The 14,450-nt window shown below is 43.8% G+C and overlaps 1 protein-coding gene across 1 annotated transcript; it reads right to left on the bottom strand.

Annotated features, from left to right (window-relative positions):
• Positions 1-4,879: 4,879 nt before the first annotated feature.
• LOC113825424 (uncharacterized) lies at positions 4,880-6,478 on the bottom strand. Its single transcript, XM_027378253.2, has 2 exons — positions 6,404-6,478; positions 4,880-6,346 (listed from the first exon to the last, which is right to left on the bottom strand). The coding sequence occupies exons 1-2, from the start codon at positions 6,476-6,478 to the stop codon at positions 4,880-4,882; spliced, it is 1,542 nt and encodes a 513-aa protein (XP_027234054.2).
• Positions 6,479-14,450: the final 7,972 nt, after the last annotated feature.

Below are 14,450 nucleotides of genomic sequence, written 5' to 3'. Positions count from 1 at the left end.
GTAAAAGATGTCTGAGCTGTGTAGTTGAGGAGAGGTTCTCGTTGAAAAAGATGCCTAGACACGTGAGAGTTCACCCAATCCAGAGGAAGATCACCAATGTAAAGATTTTGCAGGTTAATGTGACGATGGAGTTGGAGGGCTTTGGTTTTGTTACTGTTGATTTTGAGTTGGAGTTCTTTACAGGTTGACTCGAGGAGATTGAGAGCGAGTTGAGCATTGACATACCTGTTTCTTCCTATGACAACTAATTGTAAATCATCAGCATAGGAGGCCACCTTGAGGTGTACCATTTTCAAAGGGGTAGAAATCAGAAGTGTGTCCCTGGAATCTTACTCGAGCTTTCCTGTTTGAGAGGTAGTCCTTGACCCATTTGAGAAGCTTGCCCTTTACTCCTTACTCAGCAAGTGTGTGTAGTATGGCATCATGGTTGGCAAGCTCGAAGGCTTTTTCTAGATCGAGGAATACAATCACACTGTCGTTGCCGTCAGTTAAGGACAGGAGGGTAGCGATGTCTGCTGTGCCTGTTCCTTTTTTCATAGGCAAAAATATGTGGATGGAGGGATGGAATGATGTGTTGTAAGCGATGGAGCACAGCACATTCCATGGTTTTACCTATGCAGGAAAGTAGCGAGATAGGTCGGAAGGCATTAATACTGTCACGTTTGAGTATTGGTATTATGTAGGCAGATTTCCAGGCTTGGGGCAAGGTTCCTTGGTGATATGAGGGATTAAATAGTCTGAGCAGAGTGCCCATACTTGAGGGCCCTATGTGGTGGAGCATAGAATAGGGTATTTTATCAATACCTGGGGCTGTCTTTAGAAGTCTTTGTAGCTTTCTCGAGTTCAGTTAATGTGAAAGGTGTGTCACTTTGGGCAGGTGAATCTATAGCTATTTGAATGACTTGATGTCGGATGGGCTTCAGCTGTTGTAGCTTCCTTGAAATGGATGCAGGCAGTTGGGTGGATGAACAGCGCGTGGCAAAGGAGAGTGCAAGTCTGTTGGCTTCAGAGTGAGGATGAGGATGTGGTGCGGGCATTAAGCATTTTGCTCTTGATGCCAGTCGTAGCTTGGTCCACATCTCTTTCAAGGATGTGTGAGCAGTTATCGTTTCACACCAAGATAACCAGGCTTTGGCTTTTATTTCTGAGATTTCCATTTTGACAAGATGTCGTAAGGTGCGAAAAGATTCTAAGATGGTTGGAGAATGGGATCGGTGGAGAGCTTTGCGGAACATGTTCATTCTATGCTTGAGTTCACGTATCCAGTCATTGTAGAACCAGCTGTTCTTGTGCGCATGAAAAGTGACATTGGTGAGAGGAATGCTGCTGTCAGCAGCATTGTGAATGGCATTAGTGAAATCTTTCTCTAGCTGGGTGGCATCTGACGGTGGAATGTAGTTGGAGGCCCATTTCTCCATAGTGTCTGTGAAGAGGGGCCAGTTCGCTTTTTTGAGATTCCATCTTGGTATGGGTGGGGGGAGAGTAACCCGCGGAATCCAAACGGTAGTGATAGTGGAAAGGTGTTCAGAAGTTAAATAGGGGTGTAGTTTCCAGTCTGCTATAGGGAGGAGAGAGGTGGAGAGAATGGTGAATTCTAGTACTCCTCCACGGACATGAGTTGCAATACCGTTGTTGAGGACAATAACTTCTGAGAAACTGTCCAGCAGTTCATTGATATATAGACCGGCGTCATTCATTTTCTGTGCAGAAGGGGTAGATTGGTCGTTCCAAGAGGGGTGATGGGCATTAAGATCACCACAGATGAGAGATGGTTCATTGGCTGTTATCCCAAGTAATTCTTCAAGTTCTAGAGAACAATCTGTTCAAGGAGGCTGATAAACATTGAAAATGTGGAGGTCTGTGTTCTGTAGGGTTAGTTTGACGCCTATGTTTTCAATGTTTTCTCCACAATCTGGGGGTGGAATAATCTCTTCACAGGGTATGGAAGACTTTATAAAAATGGAGATTCCCCGTGTCTGATTGGGGATGAAAGGGCTGTGAAACGCTGAGTAGCGGTTGATGGAGAAATTGTTGGAGGCTGGAAGGAGAGTTTCTTGGAGAGCGATTGCTAATGAGAGTGGGGTAGTTGCACTGAAGGCCAAGAATGTTCCATTGTAGAATACTGATGAAGTCCGAAACGGAATGCATAACATTATTCATGATGTGATGATGTAAGGGTAAACTCAGTGGTTAAATTGAGCTCTTGCGTGGTCCTGAGTTCATGAGGTTGGTCTGGAATGTGTAAGATTGGTGGAGAGCTGGCGGAAGAGTGGAGTTGTGCCGATTGTTGTGCAGGCGTTGGATTACAGGGGCTTGTCTGATTAATCAAGTGAGAAGATGTAGGAAGAGGTGGAAAGTCTTCTGATGAGTTAATTGTACCAGTATCCTGCTGTACAGGTTCAGAAGGCATGGATTCTTGGGGTGAGGAGGATGTGTTCTTGTGTGGTAAGATGGCAAGGATGTTGTCAATGGGAGTTTGTAAGTGGGAGTGAGGAATAGAGTGACCCAAGGCTAAAAGGCCAAGTTGAATGGTATTCACTAGGAATGATCCAATCAGTTCAGGAGGAGCTAAGGGAATTGGTGCTTTGTGACTCATGAAGGGCTGTGAGACTGGGGAGGTGGCAACTGTTGCAGGAGCAGTAGACAAGGTATGCAGGTTAGCAGCAATAGAAGCTTTGACTGTTTCGTGGCTGAGAGCAGAAGTATTGAGGTGTTGTGGTTCTCTTGGTTTGCTCCAATTATGGATCTTTCTCGTGAAGGTTCGAGGCTGAGGGGGCTGCCCTTTTCCAGAAGAATCAGGATTTGATAGCAAAGAGCGTCTTATCTCACAGCGGAGGTTCCATGCGTGGTGTTTGCCTCCACAGTTTGGGCATTTTGGTTCGGTCTGCTCGCCGTTTTTGAATTTGGTGAGGCAATTGTCTGTTGGGTGACTTTTTGAGCAGATTGCTCAGCGTGCTGCAACTTTACATTGGTTGCGGTAATGTCCATAGCGCTGGCAGTTGTAGCACCGGAGTGGTTCTGGGATGTATTTGCGAGTTCTAAAGGTCCCATATATGCCCAGATTGATTTCTTCAGGGGGTTCTCTTGACATGACCAGGAGAATTTGGCACGTCTCCTTCTTGGTTGGGCGGTGTATACAACGTTCAGCAGAGATGATGTCTGGGAGGTCTGTAAGGCGTTGAAGTGGAAAGCCTATGGGGAATTTTTCTAAAATTGCTCTGAATTTTCTGGGTTCAGGAAAATAGGAGGTAATATTGACAATCTTGCCTGAAGCTAGGGTGGTAAGTGAGTCCAACAACGTGCGTGTAGAATCAGTCTTCGGAGTGAGAATGAAGTGGCCATCATTGGTAATTGCTGTGGTGACATCTATAAAAGGGAACTCTTCTTCAATAGCAAACGTGACTTCTACAGCTGTGGCAAAGTCTTTGGATGGGGCAATGAGAAATTTATGGCTCATTTTGGTGAGTGGATAAGATGAACTAGAGCCTCCCCTATTGGCTGAGGTATTCTGGTCTTGGGCTTGGAGTTGTGGATCGGCTGAAGGGGGATCTTTGCCAGCTTGCTCAGTGCAGGATAGCTCCATGTTGTCATCCGATCATACTCTAGGATCAGCAGCTGAAGAGAGTGATTCGTCTGAAGGCGGAGGATTCAGCTTCATCTTCTTTGATGCTGAGGTGTTGGGGTTCTCTGTGGTCTGTACTGGATCAGGGGGTCTGGGGCATTTTCCTCTGGGAGGGAAGTAATTCTTTTCCCTTTCTTTGAGGTGGAAGCTGTAGGATCTGGAGTCCCGGGCTGAGATTCCATTTTCTGTTTTTTCTTTTTATGATTTGACTTAGACATCAGTGACTTAAATGAGGGGTTGTGAGGCCACCACCTACCTAAAACTTCTGGGTTTATAACCTACTGCTGATCAGACGGTCTGCTCAGGTCAACCCCTCGAAAGAAGAAGCTGAAGCACCCCCAGAAGTACCTAACCCTAACAAGAAAAACAAAACCCTTCTCTGTGGTTTAAGGCAGCGGGGTTCACCTTCACCACAGAGGGGACACTAAGAGGTGGCAAAGGACAAGAAAATGAATGAGATGAATGAGATGATTGGCATGAAAGTGGAACTCTCTGCACTGTGTGGCATGAAAGTTATCAGTTTGGCGTGCGCGCTCTCGGCAGTAAGACAATCTTGAATTGTCTACAACAATGGACGGCAGCTCGCAGTCCTTGCTGAGGTTGTAACTGTAGCCAGAAGGAGGTAGCCTCTCTCATTCACAATAAATGTGAAAATTTGATCAGAAGGCCCTCCGGTGGAATTGGAGCCAACGCTAAACAGGATATCGCCACCCTTGCTGGGACGAGGTGTGATCAGCTGCAGCTGCCGCGCGCGAGATTCCGACTCTTTTTATTTTTTTTTTATTTTTTTATTCACTACCCCATTTGTTTGGGAGGTAGTCTGGGTTTGGCTGTCGCTACCCAGTTGGTGTTGCACTTATTATGAGCTTTTTATTAGTGTATCATTATGTGTTGTATTTGTAGTGGTTGCTTTACATAGGAGTAAGTAATTTTGATAGATGTGGGACTGACGTGGAGGAGGAGTTGCAGAAAGTGCCTGAAGATTTACTTCATTCTCTAATATGAGCTGATCACAATTTGCAGCAGCAGTCTTAAGTAGGTCAGGGGTTATATTCTGTATATTTGCAAAGTCAGGGGGTCTTATTGCTGTAAGGGCATCACATTCCAACAGATAGTGTATTAATGGCTTGTCGGTAATAGACTGAAAGTGGTTGCATTGTTTAGGATTGCGCTCATCTATCTCCCAACTGCAGCGATAGCCGAGACGTAGCCGATGGATTATTACGGCATCTTCGTGCGACATAGACCTAGGGATTGTTATGGACTCAAACTCAGTAGAGGTCTTGTACCAAGACGCTGAAGGCGATCCTGCTTGCACCCAGACCTGATGCTGTATAGTGTCATGTAATAAGCAGCAGACCTGGCCAAAGTCTTTATGGTGCTGAGACTTGGCTTGACATGGGTGATGCTCTGCTGGCGGAGGTTGTTTTTGGCTGCAGTATCAACAAGTTCGTTGTGTTGAATTCCAACATGACTAGGAATCCACATTAGTGTAACTGACTTCCCTTGCTCTGAAAGTTGTTGGAACTTGAAGAGTGTTGATGTAATGAGCTGGATGTTGTCTTGATGGTATTGTTGTTGCAGAGTGTGCAGCGCTGAAAGTGAATCAGTGAGGATGTAGACAGTGTTTTTGGCGCATCTGAATGCACAATGAAGAGCTGCTCTTATGGCAAAAAGCTCAGCCTGAAGGATGGTGGTGTCATTGCTGAGTCTTTGTCCATGTTGACTCCTGTCGTGCATGAATGCTGCTCCTGCTCTGCCTGATTGTTCAACTGAGCCGTCTGTATAGAAAGTGGCTATATCTTCATTATTTTCAATGGAGTCTATGGAGGCTTGAAGGTGTCGAAAGTCATTCTGAGAACATCTGGCTTTCGACAGTGGGAGACTCTTGGTTGTAATTGTGACATGTCGAGGTTCCCAAGGGAGAGGAGCACGGTATTCACGATGAGGATGGTCTATGCTACGTGATGTTATACTAGGTAGTAAATTGAAGGCATCCAAACACCTAAACACTTCACTATGCCATGGCAGAGATGTAGGGAGAGGGCCTCCTGGTTGTGTAAGGAGGTTTATAAAACGATCTTTCAACAGGGGAGGATGATGGTGTGATATCAACTTGCTGACATGTCCCGCAACAATCTGTTGGGTCCTTATTTGAAGTGGTATTAATTTAGTTCCAAGTCTCATGTTTACTAACCGTGTCCATCGAGGTGCTCCAAGGATAATTCTCATGCACTTATTTTGTATGGTTTCGAGACGGATAAACTGAGCAGAGCTGAGAGAGAGGATGGAGAAGGAGCAGTAATCTACAAGTGATCGGATGGCATGAATGTAAAATGCTCGGAGGACGTTAAATCCAGCTCCCATCTTTGAGCTTAATAATCTTCGTAGGACATTGATTCTAGTCTTGGTCTTTTCAAGGAGATGTCTTAACTGAGAGGATGAGTCATTCTGTGTGTTGAAGACAATCCCCAAGCACTTATGGGAGGTGACCCATTCAATTTTGTCAGTCCTTATATATAAGGACTGATGTGGGAGGTATCGTCTGACTTGTAGAGCTCTGTTTTTTTCAGGGTTTAGTTTTAGGCCAAGAGTATGACATTTGTCAACGATGAGGTCAAGGGCCTGTTGGGCTCTGACAATTCTGGTTGTGCCGGTGGATATTAGTTGAAGATCGTCAGCATATGCAAAGAGATGTGTTCGGTGGTAGTCGGAGTGAGAGAACTTGAGCGATCAATTGGTTGAATAGGAAGGGGCTAAGAATCCCCCCTTGTGGGGTACCATTCTCAAAGACTTGAAAGTCAGAGAAATTTCCCTGAAAGCGGACTTTGGCTTTTCTCTAGAGGAGGTAGCCATTTGACCAAGCTAAGATTTTTCCAGTTATACCCTTGGATGTTAGTATACTAATTATGACATCTCTCCGAGCGAGCAATGATAGCATCGTTTCCATCTAGGGTACTATGGATGGCAGCTAAATTGTCTTTTGTACCCAAACCCTTGTAACAGGCGTATATGTGTCTGTCTGGATGGGGTACTAAATGCCGTAATCTTGTCAGAACTGCACGCTCCATGGTTTTGCCAAGGCATGAGAGTAAGGAGATGGGACGATAAGCATTTGGTGTGGGAGGCTTTGGAACAGGGTGAATCATGGCTTCTTTCCAGCTCCTTGGGAGTCGGCCAGAGTGGAGTGAGTCATTAAAAAGGGACTGAACATGGCTAAGTGCATGGGTGCCTAGCTGATTCAGCATAGAATAGGTGACTCTGTCTATTCCAGGTGCAGTATCTTTACTGGTCTTACGTGCTTGGTTGATGTCGTGCTGCGTAAATGGGACATCAGATTCTGCTGGAGTGGAAATAGCTACTTGAATGGAGGTTTCTCTTTCTGGCTTTAACCTTTGGATCCTATTAATTGTGGAAGGAGGGAGCTGAGAAGAGGTGCTGCGGGACTGAAAGGTGTGTATTAGTCCTTCTGCTACTTGTAATGGTCGAGGGTGGCAAGGCTGTCTCCGGAACTTTCCAGAAACTAAATTTAGTTTCTGCCACAAGTCATGAAGAGAGGTGTGGGCATTCAGTGACTCACACCATTTTAGCCAGGAGTCTGAGCGAATCATCTGGATTTCTTTCCGGATAAGTTGCTGCGCGACTCGAAAGTTTTCTAGTACGGTGGGAGAAGGATGCTTTTTCAGTGTCTTTCGGAGGATGATAAGTCGGTGTCGGAGCTCTCTGACTCTATCTGAGTAGTACCATTTATTACTATGGATATATGAAGTGGGTTTGTATGCTGGGATCGCTTGATTTGCTGCATGGTGAAGGGCGGAAACGATCTCCTCCTCCTTGGTGTCTAGGTCTTGTGATGGAGTGTAACTTTCGACCCATTCCTCCAAGATAAAGGTGAACTTATGCCAGTCAGCCTTCTTGAAATGCCAATGGGGAACAGTTGGAGGTTTCTGTATGGGTGGTATATTCAGAGTGATTGTGGAGGCATAGTGATCAGAGGTTAGATAAGGGTGAAGAGCCAAGCTGGCTATTGGGAGGAGGTCGGTGGATACAAAGGAGAGGTCTAGGACTCCCCCTCTGAGATGTGTGGGTATATGTCTATTTAGGAGAGATGAGTGTGGAAAATCTTGTAGCATCTTGTTTAGATAAAGACCAGTTCTGCAGGATCTATTGGCTGATGGAGAGGATGGACAGTTCCACGTAGGACTGTGAGCATTGAAGTCCCCACAAAGAATGGAGGGGGAATTGCTGACTGCTGCAAATATATGATCAAACTTAAGAGTGGCAGTGGCTTTGGGGGGCCGTTTTATGTTGTAGATCTGCAGAGTTGTGTTTTTAAGAGAGACAGTTACACCCATGGCTTCGACTTCAGTTCCACAAAACCTTCGAAAGGGCAAGCGTTCAACATACAAATCCTTCCGTACAAGAATACTGAGCCCTCTATTTCCTTGACTTTGATATTGGTGGTAAGCGGTATAATTGGATAGTGATATGTCGGACTTAAGGAGAGTCTCCTGAAGCAAGACAATTCCATATCTCTCTTCAGCCAGGGCTAAGGAGAGGGTGGGTAATTTGGGTTTTAGGCCATATATATTCCACTGGAGGATGGAGATCTTTTCAGTGCTGGTATCATTAGTCATCGGTGGTATCTGAGGTGTTGTTAGAGTCAAGATGATGTTGGTATTCGTTTGTTATAACTTGATTTTCGTCTGGAATGTGTATTACAGGAGGGGACCTATTATTGGAGGTGGAATGATATACTGTGCCGAGAGGCGGAAAATGTTGATCGAAGGCGTCGTCCATTGGTGTCTGTCTGTTGTAGGGGTATCGTCTTGGAGATGCAGAGTGTCTTGAAGTGAATGTTCGGTACCATCATGAATATCACTAGTTGGTGAAGACCGTCGGAAACGTTTTCTTTGTGTGCGGCCATGAGTTGTTTCAGACGCAGGAGTGGTGGTGGAGTGCGATGGGGTTATATCTGGGAGATCCTGAGTATTAGGACTGACAGACTGTTGAAGGTTGTGGAGAGGAGTTTCTAGTGTAGTAAAGGAACTTGTTTTTGTGTCTACCTGAGCAGTATGATTGCCATCATTTTGTTTTAATGAGGCAACAGTTGTGCTGTTAGTTTCATTGTCAAGGAATTTATTGACAATATCTCTTATACGACTCCGGTCAGCTTGTCTACCTACCAGGGAGAGTCCCATATGCAATAACGTCGCCAAGAAATCCACATCGTGTGTAGAGTTGTTGGGGTTGCCGCAGTTGGAGCACATGCTATTATGTTGAGGTATGACCCTGGAATGCTCTGGTCTGAGGGGGATGGAAGGTGGAGTGCCAGTGGCTATGTTGTTCTTGGGAGAAGAGATTGTATCAGGGTTTGCTGGTCTGTTCCAGGTGTGGAGCTTCCGTGTGAAGACTCGTGGTGTTCTTTGTTCAACTGGAATGGGTTCTCCAGAGGAATATGCCAGACGTCGGAGTCTCTCTGGACATGTGTGTTCCAGGCGTGGTGCCCATCGTCACAGTTAGGGCACTTGGCTGTTATGATTTTGCCTTCTTTATACTTGGCAATACAAATGTCAGTAAGGTGTGGTTCGGAGCAAATGCCACAGCGTGCTTGACTCTTGCACTTGGCAACGTGTTCTCTAAGAGTGAAGGTGCCGAAAATGCCTAGGGTCGGGAGATTAGGCAAAAGGCAGACTCGACTAGTGGATGGTCGCGTAGTCGGTCTAGTGGGAATCCTAGTGGGTATCCTTCCAGAACCATGATCGACTTCTTTGGAGGTGGGATGTATGGTGCAATGTTTATTTTCTTGTCGTTGCTAAGGACCTGGGTATTTCGGAGGATTTACAGGGTTGTAGGATCCTTTGGATGGAGGATGTAATCCCCTTTTGTTGTTATCCTTGTTGCAACTAGGAGTGAAGGGAAATCTTTCTCCAGTGCTAACAAGGTTTCAATAGATGTTGTATAGTCTTCATTTGGGGAGACAACAAAGCTCGAAGACTGCACATCAGAGAGGGTAGGCAATTGTTGGAGGACGTTTGTGTCCGGTGTACTGCTGGAAGTTTCCATTTTGTCCTCATGTGTGGGTTTCGACTCGCTGGATGGACCGGCAGAGGTTTCTTCCTGTGGTGAAACAGTAGAAGTCTTCTTGGTTTGAGGCGGCGGTTTTTTCCTCGGCTTGGCCATGATGGTGAAAGTTTAACAAGCTAAGGATGACCACTTCCCCTAACCTACCCTAGCATCAAAACCCTTCTCCCGAGTTGAAGGCAGCCAGCTACCGGCCTGGCCCCCTTTGTGGCACTGCCCGCGGGCTTCACTTTGGCTCGGGAGGGGACGCTAAGTGGAAGTGACCAAAACATTTATATGAGGGAAAAGAAGTATTCTATCTCTTTAATAGCCACAGCTTAATAGCTGTGTTAATAGTGACTAGAATTGACGACGACGGACAACTTCCGAGGTGCTCCTTCGCTGACGGTGTGGATAGCCACTTCTTCGGTTCGGCTCGTCTCGCTCCCTTGCTGACAGCGTGGATGGCCAATTCCTCTGGTTGACGCGTCTTGCTCCTTCACTGACAGCGTGGATGGCCAGCTCTTACAGGAGCTAATCCATTGTTTCAGCAAAAACCGCTGAGCCAACTCGGCTGATACAACGACTACTTCCGATGCGGGAGATCCTGTCGTCCGGGGAATTCCGACTCAGGTCCGGCTGCTTAAGAACCTGACCGGCGATGTTTACTCGGCCAGTTTGGGCGGTCCCGTGGCAGGAGTCGGCCAATCACAGGTCAGGTGCGGTTCTCGATTGATGGCCAATCAGGAACCGCTACAACAGTTACATCAATAATAGGAATATTAATTTCTTCTTCGGCTAGTAAAATACTCCGCCAATTATTCCATTTTCTCTAAAATATGTTAGCAAGCTGTCTCTCCACCTCCTCATTGGCCTTCCCATTCGCTCTTCTACGTCCATATTAAGCACTTATTTTCCCACATATTCCTCCTCTCTCCTCATCACATGGTCGTACCATTTTAACCTTCTCTCCTGTATTTTCCTTGTTATTTATAATACTTTAGTTGTTCCACGATTTTTATAATTACTAATCTTGTCCTCTCCTAACTACACACATTCACCTCAACATTCCATTCTTGTAACTACATACATTCACCTCAACATGCGCATTTCTGCCACATGGTCCATTTTAATCGTTCACGCTTCTATCCCGGACATCATTGCTGGTCTCTCCATTGTCCTATATAATTTTTCCTTCATTCTCACACTAATTTTCTTATCACACAAAACTGACAGATTCTTCTAGTTTCTCAGTTTCTCTATACCCCATCTGATGATATATGGAAGCCTAAGTATTTGAAGGTGTTACTCCTTTCCTTTTTTCGCACTGCAACAGGCATCCTCACCTGCATCTTCCGGATTTAGAACCTTATACTCCATTTTCTTTCGATTAATCTTAAGCTCTCTATCCTCTATCTCTTCAGCTTGTGCTCAACTCCTACCCTGGTGGGGTCTATCGGGACTATATCGTCTGCAGATAGCATTTCTCATGGAGGTGGGTGTAATATTTCAGGCTTGAGTACATCCATTATCAAATCAAATGTGTATGGGCTCAAAGCTGAGCCATGATGAAGCCCAACCTTAACATTGAACTCTTCTGTCCCACCTACACACCTAAGCAAGTCCTATCCTCTATTCTTGCATCCTCATACTTATCTATTACTCTCGGCACATTTTCATATGTTTTTTTTTTCTAAATCCATAAAAACGAGATGTAAAACAGTTTTTTCCCTCTTTTTCAATTATTATTTCTCACAATCTTGGATATCACCTTTGTCTTTGTATATTGGTACAGTCATACTATCTTTTCACGTATCTGGCATTTTTTCTGTAAATCTTCAATAGCTCCCATACTACATTTCCTTCCTCCTTGCCTTTCCCAACTTCTGACGGTATTTCGTCAGTACCCGTTGCTTTCTTTTCTTCATCTTCCTTAACGCCTCTTTAACTTCATATCTGTTAATCTCTGGTGTTTCTCGCGCTCATTTGATGTTCCACTTCTTTCATTTTCTTCGTTCAGCAGCCTCTCAAAATATTCTTCACATTCTTAATATCTTTATCTCCACTCAGTTCTCTACCCACTCCATTTTTTATTTGTTTTATGTGAGTAAGGGCTTCGTTGTTTTATTCCACCTTAATGCCATACCCATTGTTTCCAATTATTCGTAAATTTAATTTGCCATTCCTGCCTTTTCCTGTGCCACTGCTCTCCTTGGTTCTGTATTAGCTGATTTTGTTTCTTCTTTGTCATCATATCTACCTGATGTGTCAGCCCTATTCATAGCTTCTTTCTTATTCGTTATTTTTTCCTGCACTTCAGTCCACCACCATGTTTCTTTTCCGGGGGAGGGGGTCCTTCTTCCCCTATATTTCTGATTACCTTATTAATCTCTTCCCACCATTCATTTACATCTTTAGACAACAATTCACTCATTACCTTTGCTTTAAACTGACCCTTCAATGTTGCATCTTTTAATTCCCACCATTCTAATTTATGGACTCTTCTTCCTCCATTGGCAAATCAGAATTCGCAAGCTGCTACAGTAAGCCAAAGCTGATCTGACACACTCCTTTTATCACCTTAACATTTTTTACCTCTTTCAGATAATTCCTTCTAACCAATAGAAGGTCTATTTTACTCTCTTTTTCCACTTTTATAGGGAATATACTGATTACCTGTTTTCCTGAAAAAGGTGTTTAAGTATTGCAACATCTTTTGCTAATGCAAAATCAGCAATACTTATTCCTTCTGCTTTCATTTCACCAATCCCCAGCCATCGTGTTGCATCTTGAACAGCACTTACCTTTCCTTCCTAACATCCCCGCCGATGATAAATCTCCTCTTGCGGAATTGCCTCTATTTTCTCATCCACATGATGCCAAAAAAAAAACTCCTTTTCCCCTTCTCTGCATCAATATACACACTCCACACATTCAAGGCCACCTCGCCAGCGCTTAACTTTACACTCATAATCCTATCGCTTTTCCTTTTCACATATAATAGATCTTCCTTCCAAACCTTATCTAAAATTATCCCAACGCTCGTTCTTGTCGCGGTAGCCCTTGCTCATTTTCCATATGGGTCAGGCGAAGCTCCTACGCCCTAGCAGGTTCCGAAAGTACTTTTTGAGGACTATCTATATTGTTTTGGCTGTCTGTTTTACAGGCAGATGTCATTCCTGTCTCCAACCCTCACCAATTTCCCAGGATTGGGACCGGCTCTAAGTTGTGCTGGCTTATCACCAGAATGCTTCTGGTGATAACCACTACAAAATGATAAAAAAGGAGGACATTCATCGCTGGTTACGTTTTGCCAACCAGGCATGTTGGTTCATTGGACACGTGTGTGTGAGGCTATCAGAATTCCTTTGAACATGATCTGCGTCAGTGTGGCTTATGTGGTTGGCGTTACCGAGCCACTGCTGCCCGGGGGAATCAATTAAGTACCAAATTTCCCTGTCACCTGCGTGTGCCTTTCTATTCAGTGATACGGATACTAAAGCTGGCCTCAAAATTGCTTCTCGATAACGCCTACAAGCGCAGTATTTTTTTCAGGTTAGTATGACATTTTTAAAAATAGACCAGTGGTAGGTGACGGGAATCTGATCATTCCTTAGAAGTGGAGTGTGAAAGTATGAATTTGTTGACCTGCAACACATTCCATTAGTGAAATGGGTATACTTGCTGGTGTAACGTACACAATGTTAAGACCTCCGTCAAGGAAACACGAGAGTTACGAATGTTGAGACTTTTAGCATTTAATTAGATTTCCTGGCCAACATCTACATACAGCTTGAGAAGCTACAAACAAGAGGTATGGAAGGGAATTTACATGGCATTACAGACTATGCAAACCAATCGATGGAGATGAGTATTTTTTCTTTTCTTACGTACCAAAAATTCACAAGAGACAGACCATTCTGTCGTAACACTGGTATGCACCTGCGTTGCCTACAAATTGTATTTCTGTCAGAATAAGAAATTGATCAAAATTATGTCTGCTGGCGATGATATAAACAATACCTATAGCAAAAAAAACTACAATATTAGCATCAATGATGTGCTATATCAAGAATTATTCAGCCTCACTATCTTTCGGAGACAGGAAAGACAATTACACCGTGATGATAGCAATTGATAATAAAGGTCTATTGAGGTTCCAATAACAATAACATTATGATGCCTGTCACCATCGTTATTTTTATTATTGCTGTTATTATCAATGTTAGCTTGGTTAATGTCATTGTACGGTAGCATAATAACTTGAGAGTTAAGAGAAGAGCTTTGGGATATATACATGCACACACACACACACACACACACACACACACACACACACACATATATGTACTTAACCCAAAATTATTGGAATTCAATTTCTAGCTTTAGGTCGTTCTGGATAGCTTCGCGAGATGACCAGTAATGTTAATGATTACAACAGTAATATTTGTTTTATTGTCATCAGTTTTATGATGACACAATGATAACAAGAAAATGATTATTCCAACGAGGTTTTTTCCTATAACTATATAATTATTACAGTTGTATAAAATGGACCCAATATTCTCAGTAGTAACAGCATACCATTTGATGTAATAATGATTTGACTAAAAACAATTTTAATGATAACAGTAATACTAGTATAATAGTAATCATAATGCTGATTATAATAACCACCGTATCAACAGGAATTGTAATAATATAAACTAAAGAATGAAAAAAAGATTATGATGACAGTTGTGGTAATAGCCAGTGATAAAAGTAG

This window comes from Penaeus vannamei, chromosome 27 (assembly GCF_042767895.1).
Source record: "Penaeus vannamei isolate JL-2024 chromosome 27, ASM4276789v1, whole genome shotgun sequence".
In the NCBI taxonomy this organism is placed as follows: Eukaryota; Metazoa; Arthropoda; class Malacostraca; order Decapoda; family Penaeidae; genus Penaeus; species Penaeus vannamei.
This window is presented reverse-complemented; position numbering and strand designations above follow the sequence as displayed.

What these genes read in the sequence shown, in the direction of transcription:
- LOC113825424 (XM_027378253.2), bottom strand. Translation starts at nt 6,478, where the DNA reads ATGGCTACCTCCTCTAGAGAAAAGCCAAAGTCCGCTTTCAGGGAAATT. An exon ending in CTTTCAAGTCTTTGAGAATG is followed by an intron (nt 6,347 to 6,403) that starts GTACCCCACAAG and finishes TGATCGCTCAAG; the next exon opens with TTCTCTCACTCCGACTACCA.